The 19,576-nt window shown below is 33.2% G+C and overlaps 1 protein-coding gene across 2 annotated transcripts; it reads left to right on the top strand.

The window, feature by feature from the left end:
• Window positions 1–1,245: 1,245 nt before the first annotated feature.
• LOC139847076 (probable polyamine transporter At1g31830) lies at window positions 1,246–19,344 on the top strand. 2 transcript variants are annotated; one of them, XM_071836675.1, is made up of 2 exons: window positions 1,246–1,590; window positions 17,714–19,344. In XM_071836675.1, the coding sequence occupies exons 1-2, from the start codon at window positions 1,372–1,374 to the stop codon at window positions 19,181–19,183; spliced, it is 1,689 nt and encodes a 562-aa protein (XP_071692776.1). In that variant the 5' UTR covers window positions 1,246–1,371; the 3' UTR covers window positions 19,184–19,344. The 2 variants fall into 2 exon arrangements, with proteins under 2 accessions (XP_071692776.1, XP_071692777.1); XM_071836676.1 differs by lacking the exon at window positions 1,246–1,590 and adding an exon at window positions 17,092–17,306.
• The last annotated feature ends 232 nt before the right edge of the window (window positions 19,345–19,576 follow it).

The raw sequence follows: 19,576 nt of genomic DNA, 5'->3' as shown, positions 1-19,576 counted from the left end.
TCCTTATTCTTCGGTGTGGACTAATATTATTAAAGCTGGGTGTTCCTTAGAAGGTATTGATATTCCTTTCCCCTCTTCTTTCACTCAAAAGATTGGGGACGGGTTATCAACCTCCTTTTGAAACGACTTGTGGGTTGGGAATGTCATCTTAAAAAACAGGTTCAAGAGGTTGTTTCATCTAGAATGTGATCCGGGTACATCAGTGGGTTCGAGAATTCGACAATCAGCTACAGGGACATCGTTCGTTGTAAACTGGGTGAGAAATCCATCAGGTCGAGCATCGAAAGAGCTGGAGGACCTGCGGCTGCTGCTGTCTTCAGTTAAACTTCATCAGGAGGATGCGGATTCGTGGACGTGGAGTCTAAGTTCCAATGGTATCTTCAAAACAAACGTGCTTTCAAAACTTATTGACGAGAAAATCCTACATACAAGTAACTCCTCTCAAATGAACACTTTGCGTAACAATCTCACTCCCAAAAAGGTGGAGGTATTTGTTTGGAGAGTTTTAAAAGGGCGGATCCCGGTTCTCGTTGAATTAGATAAAAGGGGAGTCGATCTACATTCGGTACGTTGTCCAAATTGTGACAATGATATTGAGAGTGTTTGTCATTCCCTTTTATCTTGCGAAAGAGTGCGGGACGTTTGGAATAGAATCTTCGATTGGTGGAACTTGCCAAGGCCACCAAACTTGAGTCTATCTCTCCTTCTTGTTTCGGGATAAAATGGTTCGGTCTCCTACAATCGAGTATGGCAAGCGGTAATGTGGACTAGTGCTTATCTATTGTGGAACTATCGTAACGAAAAAGTCTTCAAAAATAAAGTGTGGAATGCTCCGGTTGCGGTTTGTGAAATACAAGCAAAGAGTTTTGAGTGGGTGTCGAGAAGGTGCAAAGCGACGAATATCGATTGGAATAATTGGCTACACAATCCTAGCTCCATTGTAATGTAGTCTGTTTTCATTGTGTAGTTTGTATAGTTGCGGTCTATCTTTTTGTTTTCATTATTGTCTATATTGTTGCCACCTTGGCATCCTAATGTGTAATGTTGAGAACCTAATGTTGTGATCTAATAAAATCTTGTTTGCTTTTCAAAAAAAATTAGTCTTCTTTTTGTTTTTTTGTTTTTTTAACAAATTCTTTTTTCCCACTAAGTCTTAAGCAAAATCTCTAAAAAAATAGATAAACCTTCCTTTGCCATCATTACATTTTGTGGACCATAATTACATCCTAAAGTCCATCTAAAATCTCTTCTTATATAATCCAAACTCCTAGACTACTTAAAATCTTGCTTATCGTTATCACTAACATAAACTCTCGTGTTCTGATTGCTTAGAAAAACATAAACAAATCGCTTTAATGCGCCTTTGATAATATGGTGCCAACTATATTAACCGCTCCATCCAAACGGTCTTCACAAACTCCTCTAACTTCTCCCGGCGATTCAACACCTCCGGTCCCGGCTCCGCCGAGTTCACCAACCAAAAACTCCGGTAATTTCGCCGCCAAATTCACCGCTTCTGATGACGTAACACTAAAAACTTCGGCTCCTGAAGTTTCGGCTAAGAGACCTGTTGAATTTATCGGAGATGAGGTAATTAGTTTCATTTCTTTGTTCCTAATCATTATCATTATCTTTATCATTAATACTTTTTAAATATTTGTATATTTATATATTTATATATATTTATATTTATATGTAATGATAATTATTATTATTAGCATTACGGTAGTGTTTGTTTTGAGTTGTTTGTTTAAGAACGTGGTTTGATTTGATTTGTTTGGAAGTTACAAGGGTCGGTGCAATTAGTTAAGATTTAATATATATTTTTTTTCGAAAAGCATGAATTATATTAAAAAGAAGACAAGGTACACAGGAGGGTAGGTCTAAGAAAAGACCACCCCAAGAGAAACAAAACCACCCGAAGAAAACTACATGAACTAAAAAATAAAACGAAAAACAAGGCTTAAGTAAACACGAAAAGGAGGGATGCCGAGAATGCATCACCCCACAAAAACACGATTACGCTAAATATATACTCGGATTCGATATCCAATCGTTCCAATCGATGTTGACCCCTTTAGCTCTCCCAGATATCCAATCGAAAGAGAGAACTTGGATTTCGTTGAGAGCAACCGGAGCGTTCCACCTTTTGCCACGAAAGACCATATTGTTCCTATTCTTCCAATTCAAATAAGCGCTAACCCAAACTACCGCTTGCCAAATTCTAGAACCCGTGGCCGAACCGACTTGTGAGGGAAAATCACGAAGCATTTCATTGATACTATAAGGGGCATAGTTTCCGAGATTCCACCAACGATACACCCGATTCCAAACCTCTTGCGCATGACTACAAAAAACGAAAGAATGTTCCATTGTTTCAATGTCGTCTTCACAGAGGGGGCATCTAACACTATCTAAATCGATTCCTTTTTATCTAACTCGGTTCTTACAGGAAGCCTTTTCTTTAAAGTCCGCCAAACGAAAATTTCAACCTTATTTGGGACCAAAGCGTTACGAATTGTGACCTCTCCATGATTATAAGCTTCAGCATATACTTGTTCTTCAATGATAGTTGATAATTTTTTGACCGTGAAGATCCCGTTTGAAGATGAATTCCATCTCCACGAATCCTCTTTTTTTGGATCTAAGAACGTAGAATTGATAAGATGTCGAAGATGAATTAACTCGCCAAGAGCCTGTAACGTCCTCCCAATAGGGTCTGGAAGAAACGTTACTAATATCAAATAAACCAACATATTATAATACGAGAACAATACTAAATGAGAAAATTTAACTTTATTGAGTACGCAGCGGAAAATGAAATGTCGTTACAATAATGGAAATAACGATAAAGTAATTGTTCATATGCAGAAGTAATAAATGCGATATCTCTTGATCCTAAGTCCAAGTAGCATCACATAAGTAGTAGATAAGAAAGCTTGAATCAAACAGCACCTGAGACAAAACATGCTAAAGTGTCAACCAAAAAGGTTGAGTGAAGTTCATAGGTTTAACAAAAGTAGTTATCGTTGTTTTTAGACCACAAGATTTAGTTGTAAAGTTGATCTCCCGCAGGATCAAAAAGTAGATCTCGCAGATCCAAAAGTAGTACTGATTCGTGATATTTTAGACTAAACGTTTGTTTTGTTGCCCCGATGATAAGTTGGCAGTACCTTATCACCATGTTTAAATCATTATTAAGTAATACAAAGACATCACGGTCAAATGTATCGGGGACGTTACTCCCGATAGGCCTACCCCCAATAATTAAGAATGCCTTATCCTGAAAGCAATTAAAAAATATCACTGTGGGGTCTTAGTAGCATAAGCTAGTCATAGTACAGTTTAGGTTCGTACTTGTGTCTAAGTTGTTTAAAGTATAAAAGCAGCATGTGTCTCACCCCAGTAAGTATAAAAAGTGCTATAGCAATAAGAGTGGGGCTATGAAAGTCACCTTAGTAAGTAGAGAGAGAGTTATTCCTCGGAATAAAGAGTTGAACGAGTGAGCAGGAAAGTCAACCTATTGACATTTAAGAGTAGTTAAGTGTTTTGCCCATGTTTAAGTTTAAGTATGTGTTTAAGTATAGTTTATTTTACTAAGTTTCTATTCATAGTAAGTTACTATTTTTATAAAGTTTCCATTTTTAGAAAGTTTCTTATTTTACTAAGTTTCTATGACTAGAGAGTTTCTACTTTTATGAGTGTTTTTCATTTTAGGATACTTGCCGTATTAGATAAGCTTCCAATCACCCCTTTCCCTTCGAATGGCTAATTTAGATCTAGGGGCTTGAGCCATAGGACCCTTTAAATCGGAAATCCAAACCCTCTGCCTAGAATCTCGTAGAAACCATTTGTCAAGAAAGTTCGAAGATCTATACATCTCTAATACATATCCCAAAATATTTTTGTGCTACAATATAAGTAGTAGGTTATAGGTGCTAGTAATAGTAATAGTGTATACATGTTAAATACTAGTATAAGTAGTATTAGGGTTTAAGGTTTTAATATGTATATGTATATATAATTCGTATATATATATATAAAAATATTTTTTTTTACATGTATATATGTATATATAAATCTAGGAGTGTTTATGTATATACTTATGAATAACAAGTTTATAATATGAATATGAATTAACAAAGATTAAAGTTTATGTAAATAGTTTAGGGTTTATGTTATACCTTTGAAGATTCACGATAATTAACAAAGAAAAGATGAACATGATGAAGATGGAAGATCAAAGCCTTAAAAATCTTGAAGAACTCCTTGAAGATTCTTGAAGAACACGAAGAACAAGCTTGAAGATCCGAATACCACAAGAGAGGGAGAGGGAGAGATTGTTTTTGAGAGAAGATTTTGGTGTGATTTGTGAATGAGAAACTAGGAGTCTAGGAGTGTTTATATAGTGCAAGTATTAGAGTGTTAGTCAACATAAGGATGTTCTAATTAATGATTTTATTTTGTTTTATAATTTTTAGTCAACAAAAGGTGGTACTAGTTTATAATTAGTCAACATAAGGATGTACTAGTTTATACTTTATTTTTAGTCAACATAAGGATGTAATTGTTTAAGATTCTTTAGTCTCATTATTATTACTATTATTATTATTATTATTATGTTTATTATTATTTTTACATTTACTACATGATAAGTATTATTTTCTTTTTACTAATTCATGACTTATATTTATTTTTATTAAGTTCCCAATTGTTTTATTATTTATATAAATGTCACTTTTTATTTATTACTTATAGATTAATAGTTATAAATAATATTATTGAAATGCATAAATTTTAATTAGCAGTGAGTGTCGAATAAAAGTTTATTATTTGGTCAACGTTAAATTGACTGTGTATATAACAACCCTTAAATAATTAATACGTATAGTCAGACAGTAAACCCTAGGGTCATTTCAGTAATTTCAGAAGTCAAAAAGTGAGGGTTGTTATAGTACATCCCCGTTAATAAAAACTTCGTCCCGAAGTTTTAGGTAGACTTCTCGGATGCATCAGTCGTTGAGAAGAGATGGGGATATTTCCGTTTCATATGGTCTTTGCGTTCCCAAGTATATTCGGGGCCTCTACGCGAATTCCAACAGACTTTAATGATAGGTATGTTGCTTTTACGCGTTTGTTTGACCTCTCCTTCCATGATTTCTATAGGTTCTTCAACGAAGTGCATTTTATCATTAATGCGAAGATCATTCAAAATGATGATGTTATACAAGTCATTTCAGTAAATTGGATACATGAAATGTGTTATGAATGGTATTGAGCTCATTTAAAACCTTGAGCATTTTATGCCACAATATTAGGGCAGACAAACAGAGAGGAGTTCGTGAAAATCACAGTCATGAAATTTGATAGAGATCTTCATTGTTTACAACAAGAATATTTTAATGATGAATATAAGTTGAAAAATAAAGTTTTATCACTATTGAATAATATGAATAAAACGATTCATTTATAGGAAGAGTATAAACGAAGCTATCATAAAAGAGTGAAATGAGAAAATTAAATGTTCGCCTTAACTTTTGACGTAGTCACGATTGATTTCCGGAATTCAAGGAATTAAAGGAAATCTTCGTAATCTATAAGATTTGATTCTCCGGTATTTACGAAATTTTGAGATTTGTTTGATTAAATGCGGTGATTTGCCTCGATTGATGTGTTTGGAATTTTGCTATAAATTAGCTTCTTCCGTTTCATTATTTTCACCACTTCTATACTTTCTTTCTCAATTCAAACTTCCAAAAGATTAAGAAAATGCTAAATCCAGTTCTGATCCTGGTTATGACCATCTATGCAGTCATTCTTCTTTTTCTTTTACCGCCAGAGGAATCTGTTTACTTCTTCTATGCTCTTGGGGTTATAGTGTTTTTAATTAACCCGTGTCTTTATATTGCTATACGCATTGATATACACGGTTTGTAATTTCGGAGTCGTTATCGGGCTTTATATTTTCCCTTATATGTCAGAGCTTTATGTTTTTGTTTCTTCTTCCCGACTTCAAGTCAAGCGAGTAATGGTCCAGAATTCATAGATATGAAGTTTTGATTGATCATAATATATAAAGTAGAAAGGAAAGGTAATAGCACGATTTGATTTTTCATATTACCAGAATATTCGAAAAAGACCGAATCATCAAGAAAAATATTTTCTTGATATGTTTAGAGGTTAAATAGAATGTAAGAGTCGTGTAACATGGCAAATGATGATTATAAAATCTATGAATCATCATCTTCCATTAAAAACTGAGCATGACTTACTGTAATATAATCACGTTGGCCTGACGTCATTATATTATATTAACTCATGCTTCAATTCCCAATCACTTCTTCAAAGCATTTATAATTTAAACTCGAATTTTACAGAATATAGAAACTAAAACAGTTTCCTTTATAAAGATATCGCAAAGAGATACTTAATTGCGGACATGAATCGTTATGAAGATATCTTCCGAAATATAGAGGATATTTATGATGATATTTTGGAATTTCTAAGTTCGAAAGTTGATGAAGAAAAATTTTCCGCAAGCTTTTAACATGACTTTGGAGCAAGATATTCTCTAAAGATTTCACCGGATTTAGAATTTCCTGGATTCTTTGAATATAGAGTTTGGCCCTTGTGTTTGTCCTTGGTCTCCTCCATGGTTAGCTCAATCCGTTTTTCAGTTCCAAATTTTCTTTTGGGCTTTTTCAACTTACCATTCTTTATTATCAAACTGTTAGCCCTTAAGAACATCTATAGCATTTGCTGCTTCGTCAGCATTCTCAAGGTTAACGAATCTGAATCATTGATTGACAACCCGAGATGGTTTCAAGAAATTTTATTTTTAGATGATTAAACGCTGATTGTAATCGTCAATGGATCTAATGGTTGACGAATAGGCGTTGTTGATTTCAAAAGTAATGAATGATAATTTTGGTGGTTTGATGTGATAATTCACCATAGAATACGAATGAATATAATTCATGAATGTAGTGATCTTTAGGAAGATAACATCTGCTATAGCTTTACTTGAATTCTGATATGTCAAATTCAGAATATGTAATTTGATTTGAATGAAAATGGTTGTTCTTTGGTGCGCGGATACATATGTGGATGTAAGTAGTATAGTTACTGATTATTGAATCAGAATTTGAAGAATGTACAATGTAACATATTAATGTGAGATATAAATATTTCTCGCGTATTACCTACCCATTAAAATATTTTCACAATTAACAGTTTGTACAAAAGAGAAGATATACGTTCATATATGTATTCTTCAGATATAATATAGATTTAATGAGTTAATATAATATTAAACTCATTTGATTTGCGGTTGAAACGAGAATAAATAATCTCCAAAACCTTAGAGATTTCATAATTGTCGCGAAATATTTCGCTAATGAAGTTATGAATCAATACTTCATCGTTCATTGTTATTGATATACCTCAGTATATGATGTTGGTGCTCGTGGAATTCTTGTGAAATTCATAAGGCACGAATGATGTTTTCTAGAAAGTTTCGAGTACATCGAAAATGAAAGTATACAATCAATCATGTATTTGAGTAATACACTTGGTTTATTATGAAATGGAGTTTATTGTGTTGAAGCAGTGATTAACGATTGTTAAGTCATTAACGAAGGATGTACATCATAACATATTAATGATATGAATTAATCAAGTAGTACATACTAGTTAAGATTCACACGTAATAGCTTAGTATGAAAAGATTTATTATTGTTCCAATCCATATATATAAAGTATACATATGTAATTCTTCAGGAAGAATGAGTCAATACATCTTAACTCATTATTAGTAATATTCCTTGGTATCTATGGGGCGTATGATGTTGATGTTTGAGGTACTGAGTGTGATGTTGAGGCGTGGAATGCGGATGTTTTCGTTAGTGAAGCTGGTGATGTTGGTGGTGATGCCGATGGTACTGGTGGTACTGGTTATGCTGCTGGTGCTGCTGCTGGTGTTCGTAGGTTTCGCACCATATTCTCCAGAGCCACTACTCGAGCGCGAAGCTCGTTGACTTCTTCTATTATTCCGGGATGATTGGCGGTTCGGACAAGTGGATGAATAAGATCTAAAATTTTAGATATTATATATTCGTGACTGGATATCCTGGAAATGAGGGTGAAAATAGTGTTCCGAACGGGTTCGCCAGTAATTACTTCAGGTTCTTCACCAAGAGGTGAATTCGGTTGGTGGAAGGGATCACCTTCTTCTTGTTTCCATTGATTAAGTTTACTACGAACCCATCCCCAATTCATCCAAAATAGATGATGGCTGATTGGTTGGTTCATTCCGGTTACGCTGCCATTGGAGCTCGAAGAGTTCGAGGAATCCATATTATGTGTTTGGAATTAGGGTTTTTGATATGAGATTAGTTTTGAATACTGGATGATATATTCGTCTCCTCGAATACGTGTATATAGCAAAAAATTTCCGTAATTTATGGAGGGAATTTAGGAAAAGTGTTAGACAAAATCTATTAGGATAGATACGATAAGATATAATAAGATATGATGTGTCTTTACTTTAATAATGGCAGTATGACGTGTCGAGATCATAAAGTGATAAGTATGTAATCTAATAATCTTTTGATTAAAGACTTTCAATTCGTATACTGTGATAACCCAATGACATTTTTCAATTCGCAAACCGATGCATAAAGGCATAAGGCATATAGGTACGTGATATAACAGAGAGTTATACACGTTTGAGTGTGAGTAGTAACAATTATAAGAATTTCAAAATCATGGATAATATTTCATGTAATACATATGTAATACACATAACCATGATAGATGACTTATGAATGTCAAGAATTTCTGAAATCATTGTGTCGCATTTAGATGCGGTGGTGTAATTGGATAGTACTCAGGAAAGTGAGCAGAGTTCTTAGATTAGCTCGGCATTCTAAGATAAGTAAAGTTTCTAAAGTATAGTGTAGCATTTAACAGTTAAAGGCAACAATTAAAGGCACTATGGTCAAGGAAAGTTGTAGTCCTACATTAGGAAAGAGACTTTGATTAGAATCTTTAAGTCAAGTTTGGTAAAGCATGATTGTTAAGATTATAAGGCAATTCTAAATGCTTTAAGTCTAAGGCAGGAAAGGTTATAGTTTCCTAGATTGCTAAGGCACCCTAGCTAGCAAGTAAGGCACACATAAAAATGCAATCCTGGTTCTCTATAACAGCCTGGTTATGCTCTGATACCAATCTGTAACGTCCTCCCAATAGGGTCTGGAAGAAACGTTACTAATATCAAATAAACCAACATATTATAATACGAGAACAATACTAAATGAGAAAATTTAACTTTATTGAGTACGCAGCGGAAAATGAAATGTCGTTACAATAATGGAAATAACGATAAAGTAATTGTTCATATGCAGAAGTAATAAATGCGATATCTCTTGATCCTAAGTCCAAGTAGCATCACATAAGTAGTAGATAAGAAAGCTTGAATCAAACAGCACCTGAGACAAAACATGCTAAAGTGTCAACCAAAAAGGTTGAGTGAAGTTCATAGGTTTAACAAAAGTAGTTATCGTTGTTTTTAGACCACAAGATTTAGTTGTAAAGTTGATCTCCCGCAGGATCAAAAAGTAGATCTCGCAGATCCAAAAGTAGTACTGATTCGTGATATTTTAGACTAAACGTTTGTTTTGTTGCCCCGATGATAAGTTGGCAGTACCTTATCACCATGTTTAAATCATTATTAAGTAATACAAAGACATCACGGTCAAATGTATCGGGGACGTTACTCCCGATAGGCCTACCCCCAATAATTAAGAATGCCTTATCCTGAAAGCAATTAAAAAATATCACTGTGGGGTCTTAGTAGCATAAGCTAGTCATAGTACAGTTTAGGTTCGTACTTGTGTCTAAGTTGTTTAAAGTATAAAAGCAGCATGTGTCTCACCCCAGTAAGTATAAAAAGTGCTATAGCAATAAGAGTGGGGCTATGAAAGTCACCTTAGTAAGTAGAGAGAGAGTTATTCCTCGGAATAAAGAGTTGAACGAGTGAGCAGGAAAGTCAACCTATTGACATTTAAGAGTAGTTAAGTGTTTTGCCCATGTTTAAGTTTAAGTATGTGTTTAAGTATAGTTTATTTTACTAAGTTTCTATTCATAGTAAGTTACTATTTTTATAAAGTTTCCATTTTTAGAAAGTTTCTTATTTTACTAAGTTTCTATGACTAGAGAGTTTCTACTTTTATGAGTGTTTTTCATTTTAGGATACTTGCCGTATTAGATAAGCTTCCAATCACCCCTTTCCCTTCGAATGGCTAATTTAGATCTAGGGGCTTGAGCCATAGGACCCTTTAAATCGGAAATCCAAACCCTCTGCCTAGAATCTCGTAGAAACCATTTGTCAAGAAAGTTCGAAGATCTATACATCTCTAATACATATCCCAAAATATTTTTGTGCTACAATATAAGTAGTAGGTTATAGGTGCTAGTAATAGTAATAGTGTATACATGTTAAATACTAGTATAAGTAGTATTAGGGTTTAAGGTTTTAATATGTATATGTATATATAATTCGTATATATATATATAAAAATATTTTTTTTTACATGTATATATGTATATATAAATCTAGGAGTGTTTATGTATATACTTATGAATAACAAGTTTATAATATGAATATGAATTAACAAAGATTAAAGTTTATGTAAATAGTTTAGGGTTTATGTTATACCTTTGAAGATTCACGATAATTAACAAAGAAAAGATGAACATGATGAAGATGGAAGATCAAAGCCTTAAAAATCTTGAAGAACTCCTTGAAGATTCTTGAAGAACACGAAGAACAAGCTTGAAGATCCGAATACCACAAGAGAGGGAGAGGGAGAGATTGTTTTTGAGAGAAGATTTTGGTGTGATTTGTGAATGAGAAACTAGGAGTCTAGGAGTGTTTATATAGTGCAAGTATTAGAGTGTTAGTCAACATAAGGATGTTCTAATTAATGATTTTATTTTGTTTTATAATTTTTAGTCAACAAAAGGTGGTACTAGTTTATAATTAGTCAACATAAGGATGTACTAGTTTATACTTTATTTTTAGTCAACATAAGGATGTAATTGTTTAAGATTCTTTAGTCTCATTATTATTACTATTATTATTATTATTATTATTATGTTTATTATTATTTTTACATTTACTACATGATAAGTATTATTTTCTTTTTACTAATTCATGACTTATATTTATTTTTATTAAGTTCCCAATTGTTTTATTATTTATATAAATGTCACTTTTTATTTATTACTTATAGATTAATAGTTATAAATAATATTATTGAAATGCATAAATTTTAATTAGCAGTGAGTGTCGAATAAAAGTTTATTATTTGGTCAACGTTAAATTGACTGTGTATATAACAACCCTTAAATAATTAATACGTATAGTCAGACAGTAAACCCTAGGGTCATTTCAGTAATTTCAGAAGTCAAAAAGTGAGGGTTGTTATAGAGCCCGACCAGAAGGCTGTCTGATCCAGCCCCTGGTCACTGAAACAGATTGATCAGCCGCAACAGTGTCTTGATTTGGAGCAATAGCAGCGGCCTGTTGAGTAAGAGCAGAAACAGCAGCTTGATTTCCAGCATCAGCAGCAACAAATCGATCTCCAACAGTAGTTTGAAACGGAGCAGTAGCAGTAGCCGGTTGATTAGAAACAGTAACAGTAGCTCGTTCACCAACAATAGCAGCAGCGAGTCGATCTTTAACTGTGATATCGACCCTCGATTCAAGTCGGTAAAGCCTTGGATATAGAATTTTTAAAGCGGAGTTTCCAATCCAATGATCTTTCCAAAATAAAGTTGAGCCACCGTCGCCAATAATCTTCGAGAAGGATGAGACAAAGTGAACCTGCAAGTTTTCAATTTCTTTTCCTGCACGAATGATGTTATTCCAAGTCCCCAAAGACGACGTATGAGAAACCCCATACTCCGACGTTAGGTTGTCATGAAGACCGTATTTACTACGAATTAATTTGACCCACAAAGAATTGGTTTCGGTTTTAAACCTCCACCACCATTTTCCCAATAAAGCAAGGTTTTTTGTTTTTAGACTCCCAATGTTTAACCCTCCCGCCCCGTAAGGTGCAACTACATTTTCCCATTTTACCCACGAAATTTTTTTGCGCTAAATATCCCCTCCCCAAAAAAAGGAACGTCTTACGCTCTCAAGTAGTTTGATGACGCACGCCGGAGCACGGAAGAGCGAGAAGTAATACAAGGGGAGACTATTGAGAACCGCTTTGACAAGGACTAATCTACCACCAAAAGACATCGAGCGCATTTTCCACTCCGAAAGTCTTCTTTTGAATTTATCAATAATCGGTTGCCAAGCACTTAGCTTATTCGTGTTTACCCCGATGGGAAGTCCTAAATAAGTGAAAGGGAATTTCCCGGCTTGACAACCACCGCCGAGCTACCGATTCAACTTCAGTGTTACTAACCCCAACACCATAGACACAACTTTTTTGGTAATTTACCTTGAGACCCGACGTTAATTCAAAACATTTAAGAATGTTGATGAGATTATGTGCATTAACTTTACTCCACTCACCAAAGAAAATTGTATCATCCGCGTATTGTAGATGTGAGATCATAATGTTATCATTACCAACTTTCACCCCTTTGAAAAGGCCCTTATCGACCGCCGCCTTAGTAAGGTGATTCAAACCTTCCGCCGCAAGAATAAAAAGGAATGGTGATAGTGGATCACCTTGGCGGACACCTTTTCCTAAAGAAAATTCCCGAGTAGGAGAGCCATTGACTAAAACCGAAATAGAAGCCGATTTGAGACAGTTGATTATCCATTTTCTCCACCTTTCACCAAAACCCATGCATTTCATGACTTCCATTAAGAATTTCCAATTGAGACTATCAAAGGCTTTCTCGAGTTAAGATTTAATATTGCATTTTGTTATGTGAAAATGAATGATATAGGTTCATAGTTCAATCCTATCCTATTATCCTAAATATATTACTATTAATAAACACATTTATAACATCTAATGGTAAAATTGAACGTCAATTGATCATTATTCAATATTCGGGTTTTTTAGTTCATCCCGAACTTTGAATGCGTTTGTTTTCATTGTATCTTTGTTCTTTTTTTCATCTAATTGATGAAAAGTCTTTATTTTATGTTATTGTTAATTTTGCCGAAAAAAGCAATTTTTAAATTTAAACAATTCCATACCTATTACGGAGTACTTTAAATCAATATATAACCGTTATTAATATTACTTTTTAGCTTAATTAATTATAATGATATCATTCTTTTTATAAATTAAATTTACAATATTAACATATTGTTTCTGTACACGAGTTTAAGTTCTACGGAGTAATATTATAATATAATACCCTGTATTTATACTAAAACAATTGTTTGATCTAGCAGTATGGTATCCAAGAAATTTTAATTTAACTATTGGCGTTTTAAAACTAATACTTTCTCGGTCCCAGATTAATTGGCCCCAAACAAATTACTCAATTTAAGAAAAGGTAAATGTCAAATGTACCTTTCTGTTTACTTTCTAGTTTTACTTTTTATTTTTTATTCACTTTATTGTTTTACATGTTTAAAGTAAGGGTATAAAAGAACTTCAACTTATTATTCTTATTTATTTATGAAACTGGGCAATTAATCTGTGACAGTCAAAAAAATATAGAAAAAATAATGGGCAATTAATCTGTGACGAAGGGAATAGTATACAATGTCTACATAACTTGAACAAAATCGTGTCATTAATTTTAAGTTTATATTTGACATATAAAAATGAACATTCATAACGTTAAAATTTAGATAAATATAAAAGAATAATACTACTAAAAAGCTAGGTGTATTAATGACACATAAAAAGTTACTATCTATGTGTGTTTTTTCATAGAAAAATTTAACTATTAATTCAATATGTTTTCTTTTTAGTATTTTTCAAATGTTTGAGATTATCATTTTAAATAACAAAATAAATTATCATTGCTTTCGAAATATTTTAATTAAATAACTTATGACTTCGGTAAGAAAGGAAAAAGAACACATTTGTTTCGAGCGTCAGTTTTTGTACTCTATTTGGATCGATAGTAAAACACATATATGTAAAAGGTTATATAAAATTTTAACTATCTTTCAAAATTTTCGACCATTTTCGATGGTCTATTTTGCACACTCTATAACACGCCTCTGTATGTGAGATAATCAAGTAGAAACTAGGTGGAGATTTGCTGATCTAAAAAGGATGTAACGTTTCAATTTGAAGTCGTGTTTTAGAGTTAATGGTACATGGAATGATTAGATTTTTAGAACCTTAAAGTGAAATAAGCATGCTACTACGGGAGCTTTTTCATGATAGCATTCGATTAAAATTTTAATGTTTTTGACATATCATGATCGACCTTGTGATAAAAGAGGAAACATTTTTCTACAAACTGTTTGTTCTTTAATACAATGTGATACGTCATTTGACTATAGTGTACTTTGTTTGATTTTTTTCATATTATATTTGTTATGACTTGGATTTATTAATGTTGGGAGTTTGGTGCACATATTGATCTGCTAATTAATTATTAAATATATATATTTGTTATTGTTATGACTTGGATTTAGTGTACTTTGTTTGATCTGTTAATTAAGTTGTTGAAAGTGATGCAAAATTAAGTACCTTTAAGTGCGGTTTATTGGTGAAAATAATTCATTATTGTATTTATTTAGGGAGGTGATATTCTCACATTTAAAATTGATTCATGCACACTATTTAATTGAAATTGACAATTCTACCACTTATTAGTTTAGCATTTCTCTCTTTCTCTTACTTAAACACAATACAAACGGATTTAAAATCTTAAATTCCTCTACTTCTACTATACGATTTTTATTTTCTTTTGTATCCAAAAGTCAGAGCCCTAATTTTCAAATATTTGTTGAACTAAATTCAAATAAAATTAGTTCACACGATTGGTGATTTATGTTTGAACTAAATATTTGTTTGGAAGTAGCAAAATACGGAATAAATAATTGTGAAAGGGTTATTTGGTCCGTTTACATTAATTAGTGTGTATAGATCAATTTTTGGTATCTGAGATCACCACTCATTTATTTAACATGAAGAAATTAAAGAATAATAGGCCCGACCAATATGAACATGTGGGGGTTACTAGAGAACAACGATAGGATATTTATCTATATGATATAGATAATATGGATCAAATTGTCACTTAAGCGTGCAATTGCATAAAAGTTGTTTCTTTTTTATTATCTTTGCTATGGGTTTTTGTTCCTAGTTATTTATTCAATTTAATATTCAAATTCAGTATATTCAAAGGGTGCGGCACACTTTACCAATATTGGGTTTTAACTAATCGATCTTGTTAACAACTTTTAAAGATGTCATTAAGATGTATTAAGTTATTTAAAAATGTCATTAACACGTTGAGTATTAAGTTATTGCACATTGTAGTTATTAGTCATTTTCATTGCGACAGTATCAAAATGCACACCATTTTAAAGCGTGTTAACGATAGTTTTAAGGACTATCATTATCAAAATCAATAATTTTGATTTATTTTTTTTCGTCATTTTCAATAATAAATTGTTGAGGATACCAAAAAAATATATGCATTATATTTTATAATGTTTACATTATAAACTTGTAAAATATAAAAAGGTGAGAGCTATACGTTATGATACCAATACTCAACTCTTTTAGAGCACACGGAGTCGTGGTGCAAAACCACTGTTTTGCAATTTTAACGTCGGGGATGGTGGAGGTGGCGAATCCAGGCCGGCGTTAAACCGGCGTCGAGTGGACAACGTTGAACAAAAGCAGTTTTCTTTCTTTCTTTTTTTCTTTCTTCTTTTTCTTCCCTTTTTTGTTAGTAATAAAATTAAATAATGAATTGAACACTGAACGATTTTCCCTGTTTTAAATTCAGTATTAAATCTCAGTGTTATGGAGGAAACTGAAATTGAACACCGAGTTCAGTGTTACAACTCCTTGTGCTCTTATACTTATAATAATTATAAAAGGTGATACTTTAAAGTTGTATTTTACATTTCCACTTCATATCTAATGATACGTTTTTCCTCCATCCTTTTTGTTTTTCTGAAACTTTTTTCCATATGGTTTGTATTAAAAACGCACGCGTGTTGATGTATTATTATGACTATGAAAACTTTTTCTAAGTACCTTTTTCCCTCTTCAAAATACACCCACATTTATAAATAGCATGATCATGTTTTCATGCAACACAATTGTCTCTTTTAATAACGGAGTTTTCTACTTGTAACGTTGAAAGTTATATATACATTATTGCTTATATCGGGATGTTAAGAGGGTGTTTGAATCACAATTCGAGACACCCCTAAATACGCATACATTTTCCAACTAATACTATCACATGACATATCTAAAAAAGCTGCTTAGCCCAACGATTAAGCAGTGCTTGTGATAGTATTCACAATGGTGAGCTATACACATCACGTATAACATATTTTAAATAATAAAAAGGATATTTTTAAATAGTCTATAGCCTCATATAATAAAGACTACAATGTATATAGCTCACCATTGTGTAATGTGACTTGTGAAGTGTGAATCCACTCATTTGGTCTCGTTGTCGACTTTTCCTTTTTATCTTTAAACATTTTCGTTACATTAGCCTAGACTATATTAGCTATAAATAACATAATAGATAGATACACCCATGATTATATTGTAATTTTATTTATTTTTCTTTATATCATCATCCAACAAATTAACGTTCACACAAGATCAATCTGTCATTAATTACTGTATTAGTGGCGGAACTTTTAACTTTTTATAGGGCCAAAACAATAACTTGATATATGGCTTAGATTTTGGGGGGAAAATAACAAATCTATCTATTACCCTTAAATAAATATTACTGTGGTTTCAAGTCTTGAAATAAATTACTTATACATATTGGTGAATATTCGAAATAAAGTGTCGTAGAAAATCACAATTTCTAACATGAATCATGCCTATTTACTAAAAAAATATAATAATAATAATATAATAATTAATAATAATAATAAAAAGATAAGTCGAATAAAATAATTTTCGTAAAGCGGAGTAATTTAATACAGTAATTAAATTTTAACTTTTATTTCATTGCTACGTGGCAACTTAATATTTATTTATCAGCACGTGGTCTCTTTATTCGCCACGCCACTTTTATCCCTCACTTGCAATAGAAAATTCAATTTAGATCGACGACCACCTCAAACCCCTAAATCATGAATAGAAGATCCCCTGTAGGTTCGTAAATTAAATTATTTAAATTTTAAATCGTTAATTTTCAGTTCATTAAGGATCTTAACTATAATTATGTTAAACTGATTGCTCCACTTTTTATCCAATATTCTTCAAATCTTATATTTGTTCTAAATTCTAGATTTTTTAATTACTTGCTTCTTCAATTGAACTTCAATTCCACTTCTTGAAAATTTGTTATAGTGAAAAAGATCTAAGAATTAAATCCATTTCAATATTTATAGGCTTTGCATAAAAAGGGCGTTAAAAATTATCTTTTAGGTTTTGTTTAAATGAATTAAGGTTTATTACGTTAGATTTAGAGATTTTATAGTTTTCATCCTGTAACATAAATTGAGTTAGTTACATTTGTTCATGATGTGCTTATGTTTAGTTATTTAATTTAAATGCAGAAATTGAAGAACACAGATAACAAACAACCATCTACTGCAATGGGGCAACATAAAGAGGTACAATATGTAGGGATTAATGAATCAATATCATCTCCTGCACGTGCTACTGATAGCAACAACAGTAAAACTCTATCAATATTGCCCCTTATATTTCTCATATTTTATGAGGTTTCTGGGGGCCCATTTGGGGTTGAGGACAGTGTTCAAGCTGCTGGGCCTCTTTTAGCTCTGATAGGTTTTTTAGTATTTCCATTTATATGGAGTGTACCTGAAGCATTAATCACTGCTGAAATGGGTACAATGTTCCCTGAAGATGGTGGTTATGTTGTTTGGGTTTCATCTGCTTTAGGACCTTATTGGGGGTTTCAACAAGGTTGGATGAAATGGCTTAGTGGTGTTATCGACAACGCGTTATACCCGGTTCTGTTTCTTGATTATTTGAAATCGGCTATACCCGTTTTAGCAGGCGGGTATCCACGAGTGTTGGCAGTTTTAGCTTTGACTGTTGCCCTTACTTATATGAACTTTAGAGGTTTGTCAATAGTTGGGTGGGTTGCTGTTTTATTAGGTATATTTTCCTTAGTTCCTTTTGTAATTATGGGTGTAATTTCGATTCCTAAAATCGAGCCTGCTAGATGGTTAGTAGTGGATTTACATGTGGTTGATTGGAATTTATACTTAAACACACTCTTTTGGAACCTTAACTATTGGGACTCGATAAGTACGTTAGCTGGCGAAGTAGATAACCCCAAAAAAACACTTCCAAAAGCGTTGTTCTATGCATTAATCCTTGTCATTTCGGGCTACTTTTTCCCTCTTTTGATGGGCACTGGTGCAGTGCCGCTACACCGTGATCAGTGGACCGATGGGTATTTTTCAGACGTGGCTCACATAGTTGGAGGCGTATGGTTACGATGGTGGATTCAGGCGGGTGCCGCCATGTCTAACATGGGTATGTTTGTGACCGAAATGAGTAGCGACTCGTTTCAACTTCTTGGTATGGCTGAACGGGGTATGATTCCCGAGTTTTTCGCTAAAAGGTCTCGTCACGGGACCCCGTCAATCGGGATATTGTTTTCGGCTTCCGGGGTGATTCTTCTTTCGTGGTTAAGTTTTCAAGAAATTGTAGCTGCTGAAAACTTTCTATACTGTTTCGGGATGATATTGGAGTTCATAGCTTTCGTAAGGTTAAGAATGAAGTACCCGGCCGCATCTAGGCCTTATAAAATACCGGTGGGGACGGTTGGGTCGATTCTTTTGTGTGTTCCTCCAACTATATTGATTTGTGTTGTGTTGGCTCTTTCTTCGCTTAAGGTTATGATCGTAAGCGTTATTGCTATATTCATTGGGCTAGTGTTGCAGCCGGGTCTTAAGTATGTTGAGAAGAAAAGGTGGGTCCGGTTCTCGACTAGTGCTGATCTTCCCGGTCTTTTTAATGCTCATGAGCATTCTGAGTCGTTAGTACAATAGTGACGTGAAATGGGCTAGAACGCTGATGCTGATTTGGGTGTGGTTTTTAAATGGGTGGTTAGATATGGGTTCGGTGTGATAGTAGGTCGTTAACGGTTTGTGGTTGGTTTACAACTTCTTTAAGTTATGGTAAAGCTTTCTTTCTTTCTAATGTATGGTTGTTTTCAACATGTACGTTTGCTCGTTGGAAGCTATCGGTTGTCAGTATACGAAACGTGGTTACAGATTGTACCTTAAGATGTGTTCTTATGATGTGGTGATAATGAAAAATATACGCCAGAGATTTTAAACGCACAAAATCTTGGATGTATTAAATCTGAGTTTACTAGAGTTGGTTCAAACTTATGCATTCAACTTAAAACGTGTTTCAGTTCACATAATTCACATACCACA

The sequence above is a fragment of the Rutidosis leptorrhynchoides genome, chromosome 5, assembly GCF_046630445.1.
Source record: "Rutidosis leptorrhynchoides isolate AG116_Rl617_1_P2 chromosome 5, CSIRO_AGI_Rlap_v1, whole genome shotgun sequence".
NCBI lineage: Eukaryota > Viridiplantae > Streptophyta > Magnoliopsida > Asterales > Asteraceae > Rutidosis > Rutidosis leptorrhynchoides.
The sequence above is the reverse complement of the archived record's forward strand: the minus strand, read 5'-3'. Positions and strand labels throughout refer to the sequence as shown.